At 38.4% G+C, this 19951-nt stretch overlaps 1 protein-coding gene across 1 annotated transcript; it reads left to right on the top strand.

The window, feature by feature from the left end:
* Positions 1 to 13466: 13466 nt before the first annotated feature.
* LOC112187986 (ATP-dependent 6-phosphofructokinase 5, chloroplastic) lies at positions 13467 to 18642 on the top strand. Its single transcript, XM_024326974.2, has 13 exons — positions 13467 to 13993; positions 14081 to 14171; positions 14371 to 14444; positions 14735 to 14846; positions 15464 to 15559; positions 15720 to 15821; positions 15921 to 15995; positions 16413 to 16553; positions 16712 to 16828; positions 16936 to 17040; positions 17176 to 17256; positions 17847 to 17975; positions 18078 to 18642. The coding sequence occupies exons 1-13, from the start codon at positions 13650 to 13652 to the stop codon at positions 18243 to 18245; spliced, it is 1635 nt and encodes a 544-aa protein (XP_024182742.1). The 5' UTR covers positions 13467 to 13649; the 3' UTR covers positions 18246 to 18642.
* The last annotated feature ends 1309 nt before the right edge of the window (positions 18643 to 19951 follow it).

Below are 19951 nucleotides of genomic sequence, written 5' to 3'. Positions count from 1 at the left end.
AAATAGCGTTTCAGACGCTCAGGCCCAACCAAAATTCTCATTGGTTGCTTCTAAAGTCTCTCGCTCGTTTTACAAACCCCGTTTCTTAGGGAAATTAGGACTGAGACCGTCCTATGCAAAGGATATGAAAATACTCATTATATTCTTACATAGAATCCAAAGGGATTCTGTGGACTGATTCAACCAACTTGCTGACGTTTAAATATCTCATAATATTGGTTGACAAGCAAACACGCTGGTCACGTGTTATGCCATTGTCCACCTATAAATGCTGCTTATGCTACACTCCTAGCACATATCATATGACAACGGGCTCACTCCCTGAATCATCCTATTCAGTCAATTGGATTTGACTATGCTAAGAGTTTACATCGAAGACTTTTGATGGATATTGCAATGGGATTGATGTTAGACATCACATTCTTATGAACACACCCAAATGGTCTCGCGGAAATGACTATGATGGTAGTCAGGACATTGGTAATGCGCACCAATCTCCTTATATCCGCTTGGGATGATGCAATATCGTATGCAGCTATGCTAATTCGTTTACGACCCACTGCCACTTAATCTACCTCTGCGTAGCAGCAAGTGATTGGGTACAAGAATCGTACTTACGCATATTTGAGTGTGTCATTTATCTGCCAATTGCGCCGCCACAGCGCACTATGATGGGTTCTTACAGACGAATGGGCCACTACGTTGGATTTGAGACTCCAACAATTATCCGCCACTTAATGCTTTTGCAAGGCGATCTCCTTACCGCTAGATTTGCGGGTTGTCACTTTGATGAAGAAATTTTCCCGTCGTTAGGGGGAGATAAGAACATGGATGTTCAGCAGAAATGACAGGATTTGTCATGGCCTGTCCCCACTATGTCTCATCTCGATCCCCGTTAAAGTGAGGAGATCACACAAATATGCTACAAACATGGCTGTAAGGACTGACGTCCCTACGAGAGGACGTAGCGCCACCCTGCACGGAGGTAGGCATGGCGCCAACGCCAAAAAGAGTGGCACTCTGGTGTTATAGGTCATGGCCCCAGCTAGGATGCGTGGGAGGCCCGTGGGTTCGAAAGATACTTTGGCACAACTCAATCCTTGGATCATCGACACCCAAAATCCGTATCATGAGTATCTTCCGGATTATGGTTATCGTTGGGGGACGCCTCAACGTCAGAACTTATTCCTGAGAATATAGAGCTCTATGAAAATTACACTAGTGTACATGAGACGTGGGATAGAAATTCTATCATAATTGATTATATAGTTGCACATGAGTTTGTTGAGTCCGATGATATCGAACCACGCTCCGTTAATGAATAAATGCCAACGTAGAGAAATTTGGCCTAAATGGAAAGATGCGATCCAGATTAAGATGGATTCTCTAACGAAGATGAAGGTTTTTTTGAGCCAGTGATGCCAACACCTTCTAACATAAAACCTATTGATTAATGGGTCTTCGTTAGAAAGCGTGATGAGAAAAAGAGATGGAAATCTCGTCTTATGGCGCAAGGCTTCTCACAAAATGCCCTAGAATCGACTACGATGAGACCTATTTTCTCGTAATGGATGTCAGTGCACTCCACTACCCCGTCAGTATGGTAGTTTCCGAATAACTAAATATGCAGCTTACAAATGTGGTAACTACGTATCTCTATAGGGATCAATCGTTAGATATTTATGTATATGCATGAGTTCATTTTTCTTCCAAATTGCTAGTCTTTAAGCTATCAAATTAAATCAAATCAATGAACAAAGCAAAATCTATCAAATCTGAACATTTCATGTTCATAAATGATTAATCACAATTATGAATGCCTTACTGATTTTCAATTTGGTTAAAATTTTGTAAAAATGATCTACTCATGAATATATAAACATCTAACGGTTGATTTGCTAAAATGTGATCAAAAAATGAGTCTCAAAATCATTGATTAGAAAATTCTCATTTTAATGGTGCTCATTAGAAGCCCACCTCATATACAGCTAGAAATATATTAACCTTGGCATTCCAAAATAAAAGAAAGGCATGATTGTCAAATTGTTACCCTAGGTTTCACCTTAATGTCAATTTGCTACCCTAAGTTTTCAAAATTAGCTAATTTGCTACCCTATGTTTTATTTTAGCTAATTTGTTACTCTTCCATCAAATATGGTATTCTAAGCTCTCAAGCTTAACCAATTTACTTCCCTAAATTTTTAAAATTAGTCATTTGCTACTTTAGATTTTTTAAATTGGTCAATATTTGGACGAAGAAAATGACAAATTAATATGAGGAGAAGGTAGCAAATTGGCTAATTTTGAAAACATAGGGTAGCAAATTGGCAGAAATAATACTTATGGTAGCAAATTGATTAATTGTAAAAACCTAGGGTAACAAATATGCTGAAATGAAATCTATGGTAGCAAATTAACCTTGGTGTGAAACCTAAGGTAACAAATTGGCTATTAAGCCTAAAAGAAAATATATTAATTGGGACAAAAATTATACATAGTAACTCACTTTTTTAGAGGGTAACAGTAATAGTCATCATTTAGACAACAATGTATTCACTACTAAAGATTACACATGATAGAAGACTTCCAGAAATACCATCCAAAGACGGTGAGGAAGCAAAGGAGACCTCAGACCAAATGGAAAAATCCTCCTAGTGGTCGTCTGAAAATTAATGTGGATGGGGCTTTTCGAGCTGAAGATGGGAGTGGAGGTATTGGGGTAGTAGTTAGGAATGAAACTGGTATGGGTATTGCTGCGTTGGGTAAGCCTTTTTTACATGCACACTCGGTTCTTAATATGGAAACGGAGGCTTGTAGAGCTGGTTTACTTCTTGGTATTCACCAAGGCTGGACTGACATTGATATTGAAAGCGACTCTGCCATTCTAATTACTGCTCTCAACAGTGAAGAGAAAAATTTCTCTGAGGTAAGTCGAGTTTTAGATGATTGTAAAGAGTATATGTGTGATTTTCAATTAGTTTGAGTTCGACATATTTACCGTGAAGCAAATAGTGTAGCGGATAGGCTTGCTCATCTTGCTAGTGGGTGTGATATTGATGATTTGTGGTTAGATGAGATGCCTGTAATCATTCAGGATATTCTCTACGAGGATCAATGTAACTGTTTCTATGTAGCTCGGGGTTCAAGTTATACGTCCCCCTCCCGATGCAAAACCCTAATTTTAATATAATAAATGGAACGGGGCATGGGGCTGAGCCTCCCAGCTAGGCTGGGTTCCAAACCCCTGTAAAAAAAAAAAAAAAGATTACGCATGATATTCACACTATTTTAGTGCTCCACAATAAGAGACATTACCTAAGTAACTTCAATTTTATCTACTAATTAAATATAAAAGCTATGAGCTAAGGACCTGGAATTTTTTGTGTCATTTCACCGGATAGAAAAGGGGCAGTGCCCTTAGACATAGAAATAGTTGTGGTTTTAGGAAGGCCTAGCCATATAATTTTCATTCTAATCTGGAGCAGAGTTAGGTTACCAAGGAGGTAGATATACAAAAAGCTAAGGTAGTGCAACTATAAAGAACTCATTCCGCTCACCAAAAGTAACAAGTAACGGTAATAAAAATAGGCCCCAACAAATGGCCTAACTCAGACCAACCCTAAAGAGCAACCCACCAAAACGCAACAAGCCATAGTAAGGTTGGTTCCAAAGCCCAGATGAGCATTCTATCAGAACTCATAGTTGTTAGCTAATGGTGACTTGGTGAGTCGGCACTCTGGAAGGCTGCACCGTCGAACACTCATAACCACCGCCATTACTTCAAGCAACACCACCAATAGCACCAATAACACATCCACTGTAATTGTCGCCAAAATAGCCAATACTATCCACGAGTTAGCATGCATAAACTATTATACCATAACTTTTGATTAGAAGTACCCAAAAGGACTCGGACTCCATAATGTTGATCTGAAGTAACCACCATTGTTGCAAAGGATACCCAGACCAACAATAGGTTGTCATACTCATAGAGATTGTAGATCGCAGACACTGAGCCGTCATAGCCATCGAAACTGTCACTTGAGTTATAAACCATAGCCTGCCTTTGTGATGACTGAGTTTGCCGACAAGAGATGAAGATAGACGGTAAACCTAACTTCGATCATCCACAAGGAGCGAAAGAGAGGACTGAGACCCACAACGGAGAACCCATGATCTCGACCACCTAATCAAAGAGAAGAATAAAAGAAAGAAAGAAAGAAAGAGAAGGCCCTCAAGTTAATGGGAAGTCTTGGGACGAGAAACCAACAAAGGTTGCCAAAGGTACCCAAAGGCTAGAACCTTAGCATAAGATGCACAATTTATTTTTTATTTTTTTGTTGTTGCTGAGGGTTTTTTTTTTTTTTTTTTTTTTGAATGAGAGAGGAAAATTCCCCCTAAATTTATTAAAAAAGAAGAAAGAAAAAAAGAAACTTACTAGATGGGGGGGGGGGGGGACATGAACCTAACTCCTCCAGTAAGAAAATCGAAAGATATCTGACCAAACAACCAAGCAAAAACTACCGAAAGCGAAATTTAGGAAGCCCAATAAAATCTCTATTGTAAAAAGAAGCAACAAAATCCGGGAGCGAGTCCCACCAAACCATAGTATCTGAAGTGAGACCAAAGTTTGCAAGAGCATCTGCAACTTGATTCACTTCCCGAAAGATATGAGAGCATCGGAATTGCGTTTGAGAGATGCGGTGTAAGCAATTACCCCATTCCACTTGAATTTGCCAAGACACCAAATTGGGTGATTTAAAAAAATAAAGAACTAGTGTTGAGTCAACCTCTAACCACACATGTTTCCAATCTCGAATCCAAGCTAGCTCAATTGCACTCAACTGAATTATTAGCTAGGTTCTTTAAAAAAAATGTATCAATGTCTTCAAATCTTAAAAAATAAAACTGAAAGACTTTGAAACAAAGAGTTGGTGTTTCTTGTGTCGTTCTACCCAAAAAAAGTCTTGGAGGAGACATGCAATATTTCTTTGGGGAAAAAGTCACAAATAAAACTTAATGTCATTCTACACTTTTGGTACCTCATCTTCTAAATAAATCACTTTAGTGGCTAAACTTGTTATTCATGCCTAACATTTATACACGCCGTTTATAACACCGTCAACTTGTCATACACTTTTACCATTAATATCCCTCCCCCCACCCCCTCCCAAAAAAAAAAAAAAAATCTCTTAAGCTTCACCTAGAGGTAGTCAACAGGCTAGGCCAGGCCTTATAATATTTTTACATAATGACAGGTCAGGCCAGGCCGGGATTTATTATAAATTTCAAGATCCAAACCCGTGCATATAAACTGGGCCTTGCGGGCTAGAGCTTATATTCTCTAGTTCCTAATAATTTAATCTACATATAAATTTTTACCTAAGTAAGTTAATTAGGATTCTTGAAGTATAGCTTGAAGTATTTAATTTTAGAAAAAAATATGCGCATACATATACATACATATATGTGTGTGTGTGTGTGTGTGTAACTTTCTATAGAAATGACTATTGAATCCGAATATTTAACTCTTAATAGGAAATTCAAAATTGCAAAGACCATAAACATGGCTATATATAGGATAAAATTTATCTGATGCTACCAACAGCTATTGTCTTTTATAGAATGAGCCATAATACGAATCCATACAGCAACTACATGCAAGAATTGGTTATCAAAAAGAAAAAACTACATGCAAGAATTAGACAATGATTATAACTATATTAAACGGATTCAAAATGATACAAATCTATATATATATACTTACTTGTTACTTCCTGTACTTTGCACTGAAAAACAGTTCAGTCGCTCATCTTTTAAATTAAACAATTTAGTCCTTATCCTCTTTAATTCTCACACAACAGGTTCTAGAGTGACCATTATACCCCTCACTTCCTTTTTTTATATTTTTTTATTTCAATTTTTCCTGCTTCTCTCTCTCTCTCTCTCTCTCTCTCTCTCTCTCTCTCTCTCTCTCTCTCTCTCTCTCTCTCTCTCTCTCTCTCTCTCTCTCTCTCTCCCCCCAAATTCATCTATGACGTTGAGTTCATCCGCATTAATGGCAACCCATTTTCTGGTCAGGGTTTAGGGTTGATCTGACCCCCATCTCTCTGACCTGAAATTTCTGATAGCAGAGCTTAAAAACAGTGACATAAAAGCGATTCGACAACTCTAAGCTTGGAGTCAAGGGCCTCGTCGACTCAGGTCTCTCCTCCATCCCCCGAATCTTTATCCACCCACTCGTAACATCACACCAATTCCGGCCCACAACCCGACCCGACGCCCAACCAATCCCTATCATCCACCTCTTCGACCTCCACTTTGATCGACGCTCCGCCGTCGTCGACCTATTTAATTTCAACCACCACAGAGTGTTAGATTTGAACAATTCAAGATCCAAGCGGGTTCAGACACAACAAATGACGTCCCCGCCACCTCTTTGCTCTTCACGACGTCGTTTAGGATGCCGGTGAGGAGAAACTCAACTAGAGGGCCGCAGTGGGAGGCCCACTCGGCGGAGGAGATGTTAAGGTCAAGAGAGAGATATCCTCTAGTCAACGGAGTCAGGAAGTTGGTCTTGGCCTTGTTGCCGCTGAGAGACCTAGCGGCCCCGTCATAGGTGAGAGTTGCCTCCTCCGGCATGTCAAATGTGCCACACCTTCGTCTTCTTCCACAGTCCACCCCATAGATTTGTTTTTCTTTCTTTAAATTGTACTAATTGAATTGAGATGATGAATTGATTACCCAAAATATGAATTAGGGGTTTTATTTTTAGGGGGAGAGAGAGAGAGAGATAAAAACAGAGAGAAATAAAAACAGAGAGAAAAATAAATAAAAAAAGGAAGTGAGGGGTATAATGGTCACTCTAGGACTTGTTGTGTGAGAATTAGATAGAATACGGACTAAATTGCTTAATTTAAAAGGTGAGGGACTGAATTGTTTTTCGGAGCAAAGTATAGGGAGTAACAAGTATTTAATCTATATATATATATATATATGCATTTATATATTATATACATATAGATCCTATCCAGAGTGAGGCCTCACTTTGAAACTAACGTGTGAGATTGGAGTTTATTGTCACTTTTTGATATCATCTCAACCGTTCAGTTTTTAGGTACTAATGTATAAATCATCTCTGCAAAATTTCAACCAAATTGATGGTCGTTAAGACATTAATAACTGCCTTCAAGCTAGTATGGTTCAGGGTGGACAGATTCAGTTCGTCCATTGGTTTAAGTGAGTTAAATATCTTACAGACCATCAATTTGGCTGAAATTTTGCAAAGATGATCTATAAATTAGTACCTAAAAACTGAACAGTCGAGATGTGGATATGAGATAGAAAAGTGACCCTAAACTACAATCTCACACGTGAATTTCAGAGTGAGGTCTCACTTTGGATAGGGTCTATATATACATATATATAGTATACATAATTAACTATACATAGTATAATATTTATTGGCTAGGCCGGGGCGGCTTTTACAAGCCTTTAGCTGGCCGGGCCGAGTTTTAAACCCCTAAACCAAGCCCGATCCTCTACCCACCAAGGCGGGCTTTTATGCGAGCCGGGCTGGACTTTTACCTGTCGGGCTTGCGAGCCTCCATTGGCCCACTTGATCCGTGGGTTAAATGATGAGGCCTAGCTTCACCACATCAACTACTTCCCTCCCTCCTAAAAGTACAGTCGTATCGTACATAATTCCCTCCAAAATATTTGTTCATACCTTCCCATCTACTTGGCATTGCTCTTTGAAAGCCTAAACATGAAACCTGATGGAGGAGAAAAACATGACATTGTATGCTATGGTCATGTATCCCTTAAATAAATGCATTTACATTAATCGCAATCATTTGCAATATTGCTAAGTAAAGGAAAATAAACAAGCTTGTTTACAGTCATATGCACTTTCATTGCTTTAATAGACAACCATGTTCAAATAGGTTAACAACCTCCATAATTTATTTGCATTGTTTCAAAAGCACAACCATTTGTTACACAAAATATTCAACTGAGCATCATCATTTACACCGTCATTGTTTTCAAACACAAAAAGATAATAAAATGCCACAAAAACAAATGGTCATGAATGTCACTAAAAATCAAAAGTTTGCTCCAAGCCTCAGTACTTCCATGGCTTTTGGGCTCTTGGTTTTGCTCCATCTCATTTTTTTGCTTGTGCCAATGTCAATTGCTCCTGGTGTTTTAAAGGGTTTAATCCTATTGGCAAAATTGCAGGTGGGATCAACCTCCTTGCTTGACTAATTTTAGTAGTAGACTTGACTGTAGATATTGAGATTGGTTTTACATGTACCTTCATTACATTGTATGATATCACCAGAAGAATTAATAATGATATCACCAGAAGAATTAATAAGCCAGCTAAAACAAAATCAATCAATTCACACTTTAAAAATAAAACAAAGAATTAGGCACAGTATGAAAAATCTTTTAGAAGCGCATATTCCTCCGGGGGGACGATTAGGATACCAAGTCGACCCTTATAATTTTGTGTTTGTAGAAAGGAGAGATGGTCGACATCTCCCCTGATAGGTGTTAGCATTGAAGTCATCCTCAAGTGCAAGAGGTACAGGTTATAGAATAGGGGATTAAGTAAGGATGTCGAACCCACGAGGATTGGTAGATCATTTCCTAGCTAGGGAAAACCTAAAGGACAACTAGAAGAATATGCAAATGTACAATCACAAACAAAGACTCATAAATGAACCAAAGTTCATGGTGAATATGTGCAAGAAGGTGTGTAGAGATTTGATTTTGATTTTGAGATTGGTTTCTATTCAAATTGAAACAATGAAAGCAAGTAATATAAACTAAGCTAATCTAAACAAGTTGTTATCAAATGGATGTGAATTAGGGCATCGGGTTTCACCTTTTGCCTCCCTTGCAAGTTTTAAAGTAATTGAATATGAATGATGCAAAGCTAATTGTCCAACTATCCTCTTAGCATCCGGATAGGACTGCTAAGGCTTAAACCTCTTTCATCTTATTAAGGAGAAATGATCATTTACTCAATTTCAGCTTGAAAATTACCCACTTGCTCCATTAACAGTTTTTTAACCCCATTTACCCAAAACACTCTATGAGATTATTTCCCTAATACCCAATTAATTCTTTTTTTATTCTTTTTGTTTATTTTTGGGACTTTTTTGCCTTCTCCTTCTTTCTCACTTAGAGAGAAGTCATCCTCCACCATCCTCCACCTTGCTGTGCTCCGGTGACCAGTGGCCGGCTGCGGTCTCCGGCGACCTGTGACTTGTGACCGGAGTCCGGCGTCCAGTGACCGGAATCCTACAACCAGTCACGGGAATCCGGCTAGCGGACTGGTGACCGGATTCCGGCATCTGAATTTATTGCCCCTCAGTAATCATATTATTGCCCCCCTAGTAATCATATTATTGCCCCCCAATAAACTTGTTATTGGGGATCAATAATTAGTGAAAAATGAAGATGTTTTGAATTTTGAAAGCTTTCAGAGGTTTATCCAAATAAATAATTTTATTATTGCCCCCCAATAATCTTATTATTGCCCCAATAAATATTTTATTGCCCCTCAGTAATCTTATTATTGCCCTCCAATAATCATATTATTTGCCCTCAAGTGAATTGCATAAACTCCCAAATCAAAATGAATACACTACAGACACAATTGATCAATTTATATGTTCAATTGTACAAGTTCATTTTTTTTTCTTCGCCATTCTCAGAACTCAAAGTATACCAAAAAAAAAAGCTCTGGGCACCAAATCGAATCGACCAGGGACGAAGACACCGGAGATTGCTCTCGGATCGACTGGATTTGTGAAATTGCATGTGCGAAATCTCCAAACCTTGAAGCTGCAGAATCGATTGGGTTTGGGACAAGAGGTAGATGGTGGAGTCGGGTTCACATGCACTCGGTGTTCGGATTCGGATTGTCCTCCTTCTTCCCTCTCTTCTTCACCACCACGAATTTCCTCTCCCGGATCTTCTTTCGGGGCTACTGGAAAACCGGGTTCGGGTTGTTCAGATTCTTGGAACCTGATTTCTGGGACTTCGCAAATTTTAGGCTAGGAGAGACGTTAGGGTTCAGATTCTCAGATCTTGGATCAGGAGCCGTGTTGTTCTTTGATCGGAGTTGCCGCTCTTGCCGACCGAGTCCATCAGGAAGTGACTACAATTGGGTTTTGATTAAGAAATCAGAGAGGGGAGGAGGAGGAGAGAGAGAAGAGATTGAAGAGGAGAGAGAGAGAGAGAGAGAGAGAGAGAGAGAGATACGATTGTAATTTATACAGTAAAATGAGGGCAATACTGTCAAACACTGTTAGATTGGGTAAATGGGGTTAAAAAACTCTTATTGGAGTAAGTGGGCAATTTTTAGGCTAAAATTGGGTAAGTGGTCACTGCCCCTTTTATTAACTCTAACCAGATAAGTTTAGAGCGAACTACCTAGAGACAAATTCAATTACTGGATAGGTCTCAATCATTTGCTCCTAAATGAATAAAGTTTAAAGTTTAGGTAACCAAGCAAGCAAACCAATCCCATCTCTAGGTGATTTTAGCTCACTACCTTCACATGCACACATGTGTGCTTCCATGCTCCATTTTTGCCTAGAGGTAATCAATCTCTAGGAAAAACTTCATGTCATTGCAAACACATAACTCAAATTGATTAGGTCTAAGTAATGCATTCAACTATTGACTTAGCATGTGAGAATGACAACATGAATTTGCATCAATTTATAAACAAAAGCATCAATACAAGCAAGTTTAGCTAGGGCTTTCAACCCTAGCCCCAACTAGTTCACTACTCACACATAGCTAGATACACAAACTTCAACATTCTATTAAACATCAAATACATAAAGAGATAGGGAGTAAATGGTGACTATTGATGACGCCGGAAGAGGTGGTGGAGATGGGTCTCCAAGAACATGATGTGGTGGTAGTCACCTCCTTCTCCTTGCTCCAAGCTCTTGATATTAGTAAGAATGGTGAAATTCGGAATCTCTAAGGTGAGTTGTGGTGTTGAGTGGTGGAGGAAAATGGGGGTTGTAGTGGTGGAAATGATGGTTTTTTGTGGGGGAAATGGTGGTGTCTTCTCTAGAGAGAAAATGGATATTGGATAGGATGAAGATGATGGAATGAAGTCAAGAATGCTGAAGATGGAGTATTTGGCCTCTCTTTGATCAGCTATGCATGTCTCCTTTGGTCCCAAGGTGTGCAAGAGATGCTCTTATACTATTGTCCCCCAAATGGTCCCAAATTGGCAAGGTGACAAAAGGACAAGGTGAATGGAGATATTTGAATTTCAAGTGATGAGAGATTCTCACAACCATGGACAGGATCCTCCATGAGTGGCGGCTCACCGGAAAAATCACTGGAAAAGTTCGCTGGAAAAGTCGATTTGCAATTTTCTTCCAATCTCGGTGTCTTCTTCTTCTAGTTTCAAATCTCAGCATTTCAAGCCTCAAATGGTCATTTTATTCTTAATGCATGGTTTCATACAAATAAAAGGAAATGGATTAAAAAGGGTAAAATAGCATGGAAGACAAATCAATTTTCATAGTTATGGGGCACAATTGCATACATAATTTGTGACTCAACAATAGGGATGAGAACAGTCTTTGGACTAACCTCTTACCACTCATCCGGTTAAGACTACCCACCCTTGTGGTGGATCTTATACCTAAAAACTAAACGACCAATTATAACAATCGTATATGATTTGCATCATCCAAATTCTCATTTGCAGAATTTACAAACTATCATATGCAGCATTAATAGTGGGAACTTGGATAGTAAAAGATGACACATGATCAATTGGAACATTTGAATCATTATCACCTCCTACATTCAAATTCAAATATAAATTCACATTAAAATTCATTCCTAAGTTCTCAGTTGAGGCTCGAGTATGATTATTTGAGATTTTATCTCTCAAATTTTAGTTTTTCACATTGTCAAATGGAACTTCAGCTCTCACATTTAGGATCAGCTCTAATTAATATTTCGGACTACATTGTTATTTGAGTTTTGAGTTACAGAGATAGCACAAGAGCGATTGAGATTTTACTAGCCTCTGAATCACTTACATGACAGATAAGGGTTGGAAAAAATATAAATGGACGAAAACACCCATGAATAAAGGTCACATAGCACTTGAGTTGACGGTGTTATTAATGACGTGTATGAATGTTAGGCAGAAGTAATAAGTTGAGGTACCAAAGTGTAGAATAACTTTAAGTTTGGATACTATTTGTGACTTTTTCCCTTTTCTGTCTATGTTTTAATTGGAGGGCTTGAATTACCTAAAAAGAGCAGATGGGGCCAAAAAGCCAGAGTTGACACAACCTGGGAAAGAAACTCTAGTAGCAGTTCAGCATAAATGAGAATGTAGAAAATATAACCAGGTCTAGGAATCCAGCTCCTAAGTTAGGGAAGAGACCTATGATAACATACTAAATAAACATGACTAAGTTAGGCCATTGCGCAAAAGGACCAATCAGCCAGGCCGAAATTACCAACACTAATCATTGAACTGTTCGTGTTCATAATTATAAATCACGATTATGAATATCCAAACGATCATCAATTTGGTTGAAAATTTGCATAAGTGATCTACTCATAGAGTCCTAAAAACTGAACGGTGGAGATGTCGATATGTGACTTAAAAGATAGTTATCTTCTTAATACAAAGCTAACTAGTTGGCTCTAAAATGCTCATCTGAAAAATTGTGTGAGATTTAAATCTTGTTAACTAACTACAACTCAAAATTTTTGTGATTATTTGAAATGTCTTAAACATAGAGATGGTTTAGATGTGAAGGTCCAACCTAATTCTTCAATAAAATAGGCCATAAACATTTACAGATTTACTGAATACCAAAGAAAAAGCTACATAAATAGAAAGAAACAACAAATCCAAGCAGTACATACATTTCCGAAATCTACATGTTATTTCATCACAACCAAAAAAGAAAAAGAAAATCCAATCGAATCTAAAAATGATTTGGACCAAATCAGAAGAACTTTATGGTTATTTGAAATTTCTTTAAAATAGAGACGATTCAGACGTTAAAGTCCAATCTAATTCCTCAATAAAAACATACTGTAAATATTTACAGATTCACCCTATATAAAGGAGGAAAATCCAACATCAATAAAAAGAAACAACAAATCCAAATAACACATACATTTCCCGAAATTTACATAAAGAAAAGCCGATCGAATCTACAAGAAATAGAAACATATTCATCATCTTTCTACACGCATGATCCTAGATGTCATCGTCCTACTCACCCCCTTTACTCTTTAAATAAAACCCAACAAAATAAGAAAAAACAAACAAAAAGCCGGCGATCCAATTTCCCAAACGTTGAAAAAATCGCTTTTTAGAAGGCAGTAGGTGGGTTCGTGCGGCCTGATAATCGAGTCAATAAAAGTATAAAACAACGCCTTTTTCTCGTTCGCTGCAAAAACCAAAGCCCTTTCAGCAACCACCGTGGGTCCCACCTTCCCTAAGCCTTTCACTACTTTCCTTTCCTTCTCAGTTTTAGTCAGCTCCTCCCAAACTCCGCGCTCTCTCTCCGCTTCGAAATCACAACCGGCATTGTTATATCCTCCCGCCCCGAAAACGCCGTCGTTTCATGGGCACTCTCTCGCATGCGATCGCGCCCGGGCTCGCCGCCCTCCACCACCACCGCCGCCGTCACGGTAATGGAGTATTCTCCTCCTCCTCCGTCTCTTCTTCTTCTCGAACCTCGCGCTCTTCTTCTTCTTCTGCTTCGCGATTGACGACGAAGAAGAAGAGCAGCAGCGTTCGAGTCTTGGCAGGGATCAAGCACAACAACCAGCGCGACCTCGATTTCAGCGATCCTGACTGGAAATCAAAGTTCCAGAGCGATTTCGAGAAGCGCTTCGCCATCCCTCACATCACCGACGTCTTCCCCGACGCCGTTCCCATTCCCTCCACCTTCTGCCTCAAGATGAGGTAAACCAACCTACTGACGCCGCCGCCGTCTCCATAATTTTCCTTAAATTCCCTGACAATTCTCACTCATTATTTATTCCGTTGCAGAACTCCGGTCATCGAAGACTTCGCCGGCGGATATCCGTCCGACGAGGAGTGGCACGGTTACATAAATAACAACGATCGCGTACTTCTCAAGGTAAATTAAATTAGTCTCTCTCTGTGATTTTGATTTGTCGTATTCGGACTAAAGTACAAGCTTTTCCATTTTTCACTTTCATTTTTTTTACTGTTGCTCTCGAAATTTACTGAATGGTATTAAAAAAATGGTTATTTTGTTTTTGTTAGAGTGATATATTAGTATGTAACTATTGTTTGTGTTCTGTTAAACTTTGCAGACTATATACTACTCGTCACCTACGTCTGCTGGTGCCGAATGCATTGATCCTAACTGTACTTGGGTGGAGCAATGGTAAATATTTTTCTCAACTTTTTATCTGATGGTCGCGTTTAGTGTTTGTCGAGTTTTCGTGTGTTGATAGTTTCTATTGTGTTCGCACTATGTAATGTACAACTCATCATAAAAGCAGCATATGAGCTACTCTGCTTTAAAATTTTGCATGAAAAAGAGTGCAACTTGAGTTTAAACATGTTGTATGCATCTCTTCTTATACGCTTGGCTTGCTTAACATATGGGATGGTAGGTTGGATTTTCCAGCTGGACAAAGAAACTTGTGATGAATATGAGCTGAAATTTTGCAGGGTTCATCGTGCTGGGCCACGAGAAAAGATATATTTTAAACCCGAAGAAGTGAAAGCAGCAATTGTAACATGCGGAGGGCTCTGTCCTGGTCTTAATGATGTCATCAGACAGGTATTAACTTTCAACAATAATTGTAAATGTTGTAGTGATGCTGGTGGTTTTTATCTGAACTGGTTATGAACTATTGTTTATATTTACTTCTTCATGATGTGTAGGAAATTGTACCTCTTAAATAGCTGATAGAACAACACTTTCAGTTTTCACAATTCTGATATAGGATAAACAAGGTGATTGCTACAATGATTAGGGTGAGTTGTAGATGATGTAGTAATTTAGAGAAAATAAAAAGATTTAGGATTGGTAGCAGAGAAATTAGACATGTAAGAACAAAATTGAGATGAGAGAGGTCAAGACTGTGAATATTAGATTGACTCGCAGAAACTCTTAATAATGAGATTTCACCATGACATTTCTATATGAAACACAATGGCCTCATGGTGTACTTGGGCAAACATCTGAAAATTGATCTTATAGTAATAATGTTTTTAGACAGTTGTGTTGTGGTCTAAGCTTTACAATCCACTGATGCAAAATTTTTAATTACATTGATTGTAGTTACTTACCAAACATGTGATTGTTCTTAGAATCTTCCCTACTTGTTACCCTGTCAGTCTTCATACTCTGAGATTTGTTCTATTTAACATACTTCAATCACCTATGATATGCAGATTGTCATTACACTTGAAATATATGGTGTAAAAAAGATTGTTGGTATTCCTTACGGTTATCGTGGCTTTTCTGATCCAGAATTAGCCGAAATGCCAGTAAGTTCCTTCTTATATCCTTGTGAGTACGCATCTGATGTAAATCAATGAAAAAATCTTCTATTGGTTCTTGATTTATTTCTAGTATAAGCTTATTTCCTCTATTTAGAGAATATTTAGTGTTGTAGACTAAGATCTTGAAAATGAATTGGATTATCAGCTCTCAAGGAAGGTGGTTCAAAATGTTCATCTTTCTGGTGGAAGCTTGTTAGGAGTTTCACGTGGAGGCCCCAGCGTTAGTGAAATAGTGGACAATTTAGAGGTGATTATATGAAAAGTTTCTTTGAGACAATTGCTATTCTTGGAACATCCTGTTTGCTATAGTTAATTGTTATGACATGCATCTGTGTGTTGATATCAGGAAAGAGGGATCAATATGCTCTTTGTTTTGGGTGGAAACGGTACACATGCTGGAGCTGATGCAATACACACTGAGGTTGGTAAAGCTTGTAGCTCTATACTAACTAGTTGCACTATGTCACTAGTTGAATCTGGTGATCCACTATTAAGATTTTTTTTTTTTTTCCATTGATAAAATTGTACTCACAGTCCCTGTAGTGCAATGTGATGTCTTAAACAACATTGGAAGGGAAAGAAAAAAAGCAAGTTTGAATGGGCTATGCATTAAGTCTTTTTTTATTAACTCACGTTGTAAAAACTTCTCTGTCAATGCTTTTGGAGGTTAACAATTTAGATTGCAACATACAAATAAATGCTAGGATGGATTTTACAGGGTCTCAGTTTGTGACAATCTTAATCTTTGAAAGTTATGCCCAGGGTGATAATCTTGGTTCTTTTCTTTTTCCTCCTAATTTAATTGTTTTGCCCCTCTTCCTTTTTTTTTTTTTGGTAGTGCCGCAAAAGACAGTTAAGGGTGGCTATAGTTGGTGTGCCGAAAACCATAGACAATGACATTTTGTTAATGGACAAAACATTTGGTTTCGATACTGCTGTTGAAGAAGCCCAGCGAGCAATAAATTCAGCATATATTGAGGTAAGATGAGTTATGGTATTTTTTTTTTTCGTGTGCTGCTTATTCCATGTCATCTTTGCTGCTCATGCATGGAATATATTAATATGGGTTTGGCCCAACCATTTCCTGGTGCTGATGTCTAAATGGTAAACTGATTTTTCTCCTCAATCTTTTATTAGGCACATAGTGCTTACCATGGTATTGGCGTTGTGAAATTGATGGGTCGTAGCAGTGGATTCATTGCAATGCACGCATCCCTGGCTAGTGGACAAATTGACATATGTTTGATACCTGAGGTACTTCAATTACATTTTAATTGCATTAGTGAGGTACTTGGACACTATTTTAAGTGCATGTTAGCTTTCCTACCTGAAACTGATTTATTGACATATGCACTTCCAAGGTACCTTTTCAAATACATGGCCCTCATGGTATTCTGCACCATCTGAAATACCTGATTGAAACAAAGGGATCAGCTGTGGTCTGTGTAGCAGAGGGAGCAGGGCAGGTAAGTTATAATTTTTGAAGGTTAAAAGTTTCTTGAAATGGGATTCCATGTTGAAATTAGGAAAACAATTTTTCAGTTCATTTTCTCCAATTGATGTTTTTCTTATCTACCAAGTGATATGATTCTTTCATGCAGAATTTACTACAGAAAACCAATGCTACTGATGCATCAGGAAATGTTGTATTTGGGGATATTGGAGTACATATTCAACAAGAGGTTAGTGATTGTGTATTAATGTGGTTGTGATATTCATTGAATCTAAGAACTTCATCTCGTTGTTTGGTGACAGTTATAAAAAAAATTGAGATCTAAATAATATAATGCTATTCAAATTTCTGCAATTTGGCACCTTGATTATTTTGTAGTGTAACAGTTTCATCCTTAGTAACTTAAGACCTGACCGGTGGTTTCTAAGTTTCTAACTCATGGATATGTATTACTGCTCTCTGGGTTGTGATCTTGCTCTACAGTTTGAATAAGATCAGTAATCTATTTCTGGTGTTAAATTTTGCTTGTATTGCGTTTTAATCCCCAATTTAACTAGATGGATACACAGCATTTTTCTTCATGTAGGCAATTATTCAAATTAAGTGTTTCAATAAAATGTGTTCTAGAGCCTTGAACCTGAGAAACATGAATCTCTATTTCCCCCCAAAGAAAAAAAAATTTGAGTTATCTATGAGTCCTTGAGCATTTTTGTGTCTGTTGATAGTAATTACCTGAATTTTTATAAAAAAGTTCATTGGTCTTTTCATAAATTTGGATGAAAGATTTTGGTGTCCATAACCATTTAATTCTTCTGCCAGACAAAGAAACATTTTAAGGAGCATGGTGTTCCTGTTGATGTGAAATATATAGACCCCACATACATGATTCGTGCATGTCGTGCAAATGCATCAGATGGAATTCTTTGCGCTGTGCTAGGGCAGAATGCTGTGAGTACCTCTCTCCTTCTGTGTCCTACTCCCTCAATAATTAGATCTTGAAACTACTAAGCTGGGAATCTCTGCTGAAGTACATTGAATATGATATGACAGGTTCATGGTGCATTTGCTGGATATAGTGGCATTACAATTGGCATATGCAACACTCATTATGTATATCTTCCGATTCCTGAGGTTATTTCTCATCCCCGACTGGTGGATCCCAACAGTCGAATGTGGCACCGTTGCTTGACTTCAACAGGCCAGCCAGACTTCATCTAATTATTAAGGCCTAGCCACATTTTTGAGAAATATAAGTTCGAAGAGTAAATTAATAGGAAAAATAACCATCATCAGAGAAATCTGGTTTATTTGCTCGCGTTGTGCACGCTGTAGAAGAAATAATACAAAGGATGGCATTCCCCTCTGCATTCAAAATTTATCAGTATATAGCATAACTGCTTCAGAGCCTTCAAATCTCAGAACCACCAAGCAATTGGTGCTTGGTAGATAATTTCATGTACATCATTGTTGTATCTTAGAAATATACTGAATGAGTTCATTGATAACATGAACCAGACCTACCATATTGGATTCACATATATAATTTAGTTTTGAAACTGGGATTACATGTGCTCTGTAACATTTCATGAAATAGTCTTTTTTCCTCACTTCCTCGTTCCAAGTCTGGTGTTCATCGAAATTTCTGTAGTGCTCAGGAGTTGAGAGGCGGGAGCCCTTTGTTTAGCTTCTGTTTCTGGTGTGCTCTACATAATGAGCTAATTCAACAGTTTCCGGTGAACTCCGGTGCACTATAGTCTTCATGGCTTTGCAATGTAGGATAGTCTTTTAACGTTTCTAAAGGCTACAATGAGGATGACACCTAGGTTTGCAGGATATTATAACTTAATTCCTTGCTTCTGAATTTCTGATGGACTGGTCAAAGATGTGCCTCAGCTCCTCTATTATCGTGCAATTTAAACATTAGCTCATGGTTTGATTCTACTCTATTTTTTCTCCCTGGTCTGAAGATTCTACTTTGGATAATGATACATGAATGTGAAATTACTGGTTTTGATTTGAACCTTCCACTTTTGGATAGGAATGAGAAGAACCCCTTTATGATATAAACGATGCTGAAAGCTAAGCGGGGTTTGAGGTTTGCTTTCGGATGTGGAGCTAAATGCTCTAGATAATGTACTGTTTTATTAGCGGAGTGTATCATATGTTTTGGATCAGTAGATGGTAAATGCTCTCAACGACTGAAATTAATGAGCCCTTGTACTGTCCAAGTTGCACAAGATTGCCATATCATACATACGTAGGAAAGCAGCATGGTTGAAACTGTAATGATAGATTTCAGGGTAAACCTTTGACCCCATTTTCTAGTGTTGTGGTAAACGCTCTCTAACCACCGAAACAGTAGAGTCCCCACTCTGGGAGTTGCATAAGACTGGCATCGCATACATAGTTACATTATACATACCTAGAAAGTGGAAACCTTTTTTTCACTTGACCTCTGGAGCAAGACTGGCCTCTCACAATGGGGTGAAACAGTGATTACAAGTAGGGTAGTGATAGTGCATCAGCATGGCTAGGGGATTCAAGCTGTTGGCATTAATATATTAGCGTCCAGAGAGCTATGGATAAGTTAAAGAAGTGGGTGCGTAGTGAATGTGATTCTTCTGGGTCTCTCTGACCAACTCCTTTTGGGTTCTACTTTCTTTAACCTTCTCCACCTCCCTCTCCTTTTATTTGTTACAGTTTCCTTCACGCACTCTCACAAAAGTGTTCCCTGCACTGCTGCTCAAGGTTGCCCTGCAGGTAGGTATATATTTCTTGGTCTCGTCCATTCAACATTCAATTTCTTGGTAAACCCAAATCCAGCTAAGCTGCCCCAGCCTTACAAAGCTATACATCTCCAACTCCAATCATCTGCTATGGTGTCACAATCTACCATGCTAGCATTGACTCTTCAACGTTGCACG

This window comes from Rosa chinensis, chromosome 2 (assembly GCF_002994745.2).
Source record: "Rosa chinensis cultivar Old Blush chromosome 2, RchiOBHm-V2, whole genome shotgun sequence".
NCBI classification, from domain to species: domain Eukaryota; kingdom Viridiplantae; phylum Streptophyta; class Magnoliopsida; order Rosales; family Rosaceae; genus Rosa; species Rosa chinensis.
The sequence above is the reverse complement of the archived record's forward strand: the minus strand, read 5'-3'. Positions and strand labels throughout refer to the sequence as shown.

What these genes read in the sequence shown, in the direction of transcription:
- LOC112187986 (XM_024326974.2), top strand. Translation starts at nt 13,650, where the DNA reads ATGGGCACTCTCTCGCATGCGATCGCGCCCGGGCTCGCCGCCCTCCAC. An exon ending in CTGATGCAATACACACTGAG is followed by an intron (nt 15,996 to 16,412) that starts GTTGGTAAAGCT and finishes TTTTTTTGGTAG; the next exon opens with TGCCGCAAAAGACAGTTAAG. An exon ending in ACATATGTTTGATACCTGAG is followed by an intron (nt 16,829 to 16,935) that starts GTACTTCAATTA and finishes TGCACTTCCAAG; the next exon opens with GTACCTTTTCAAATACATGG.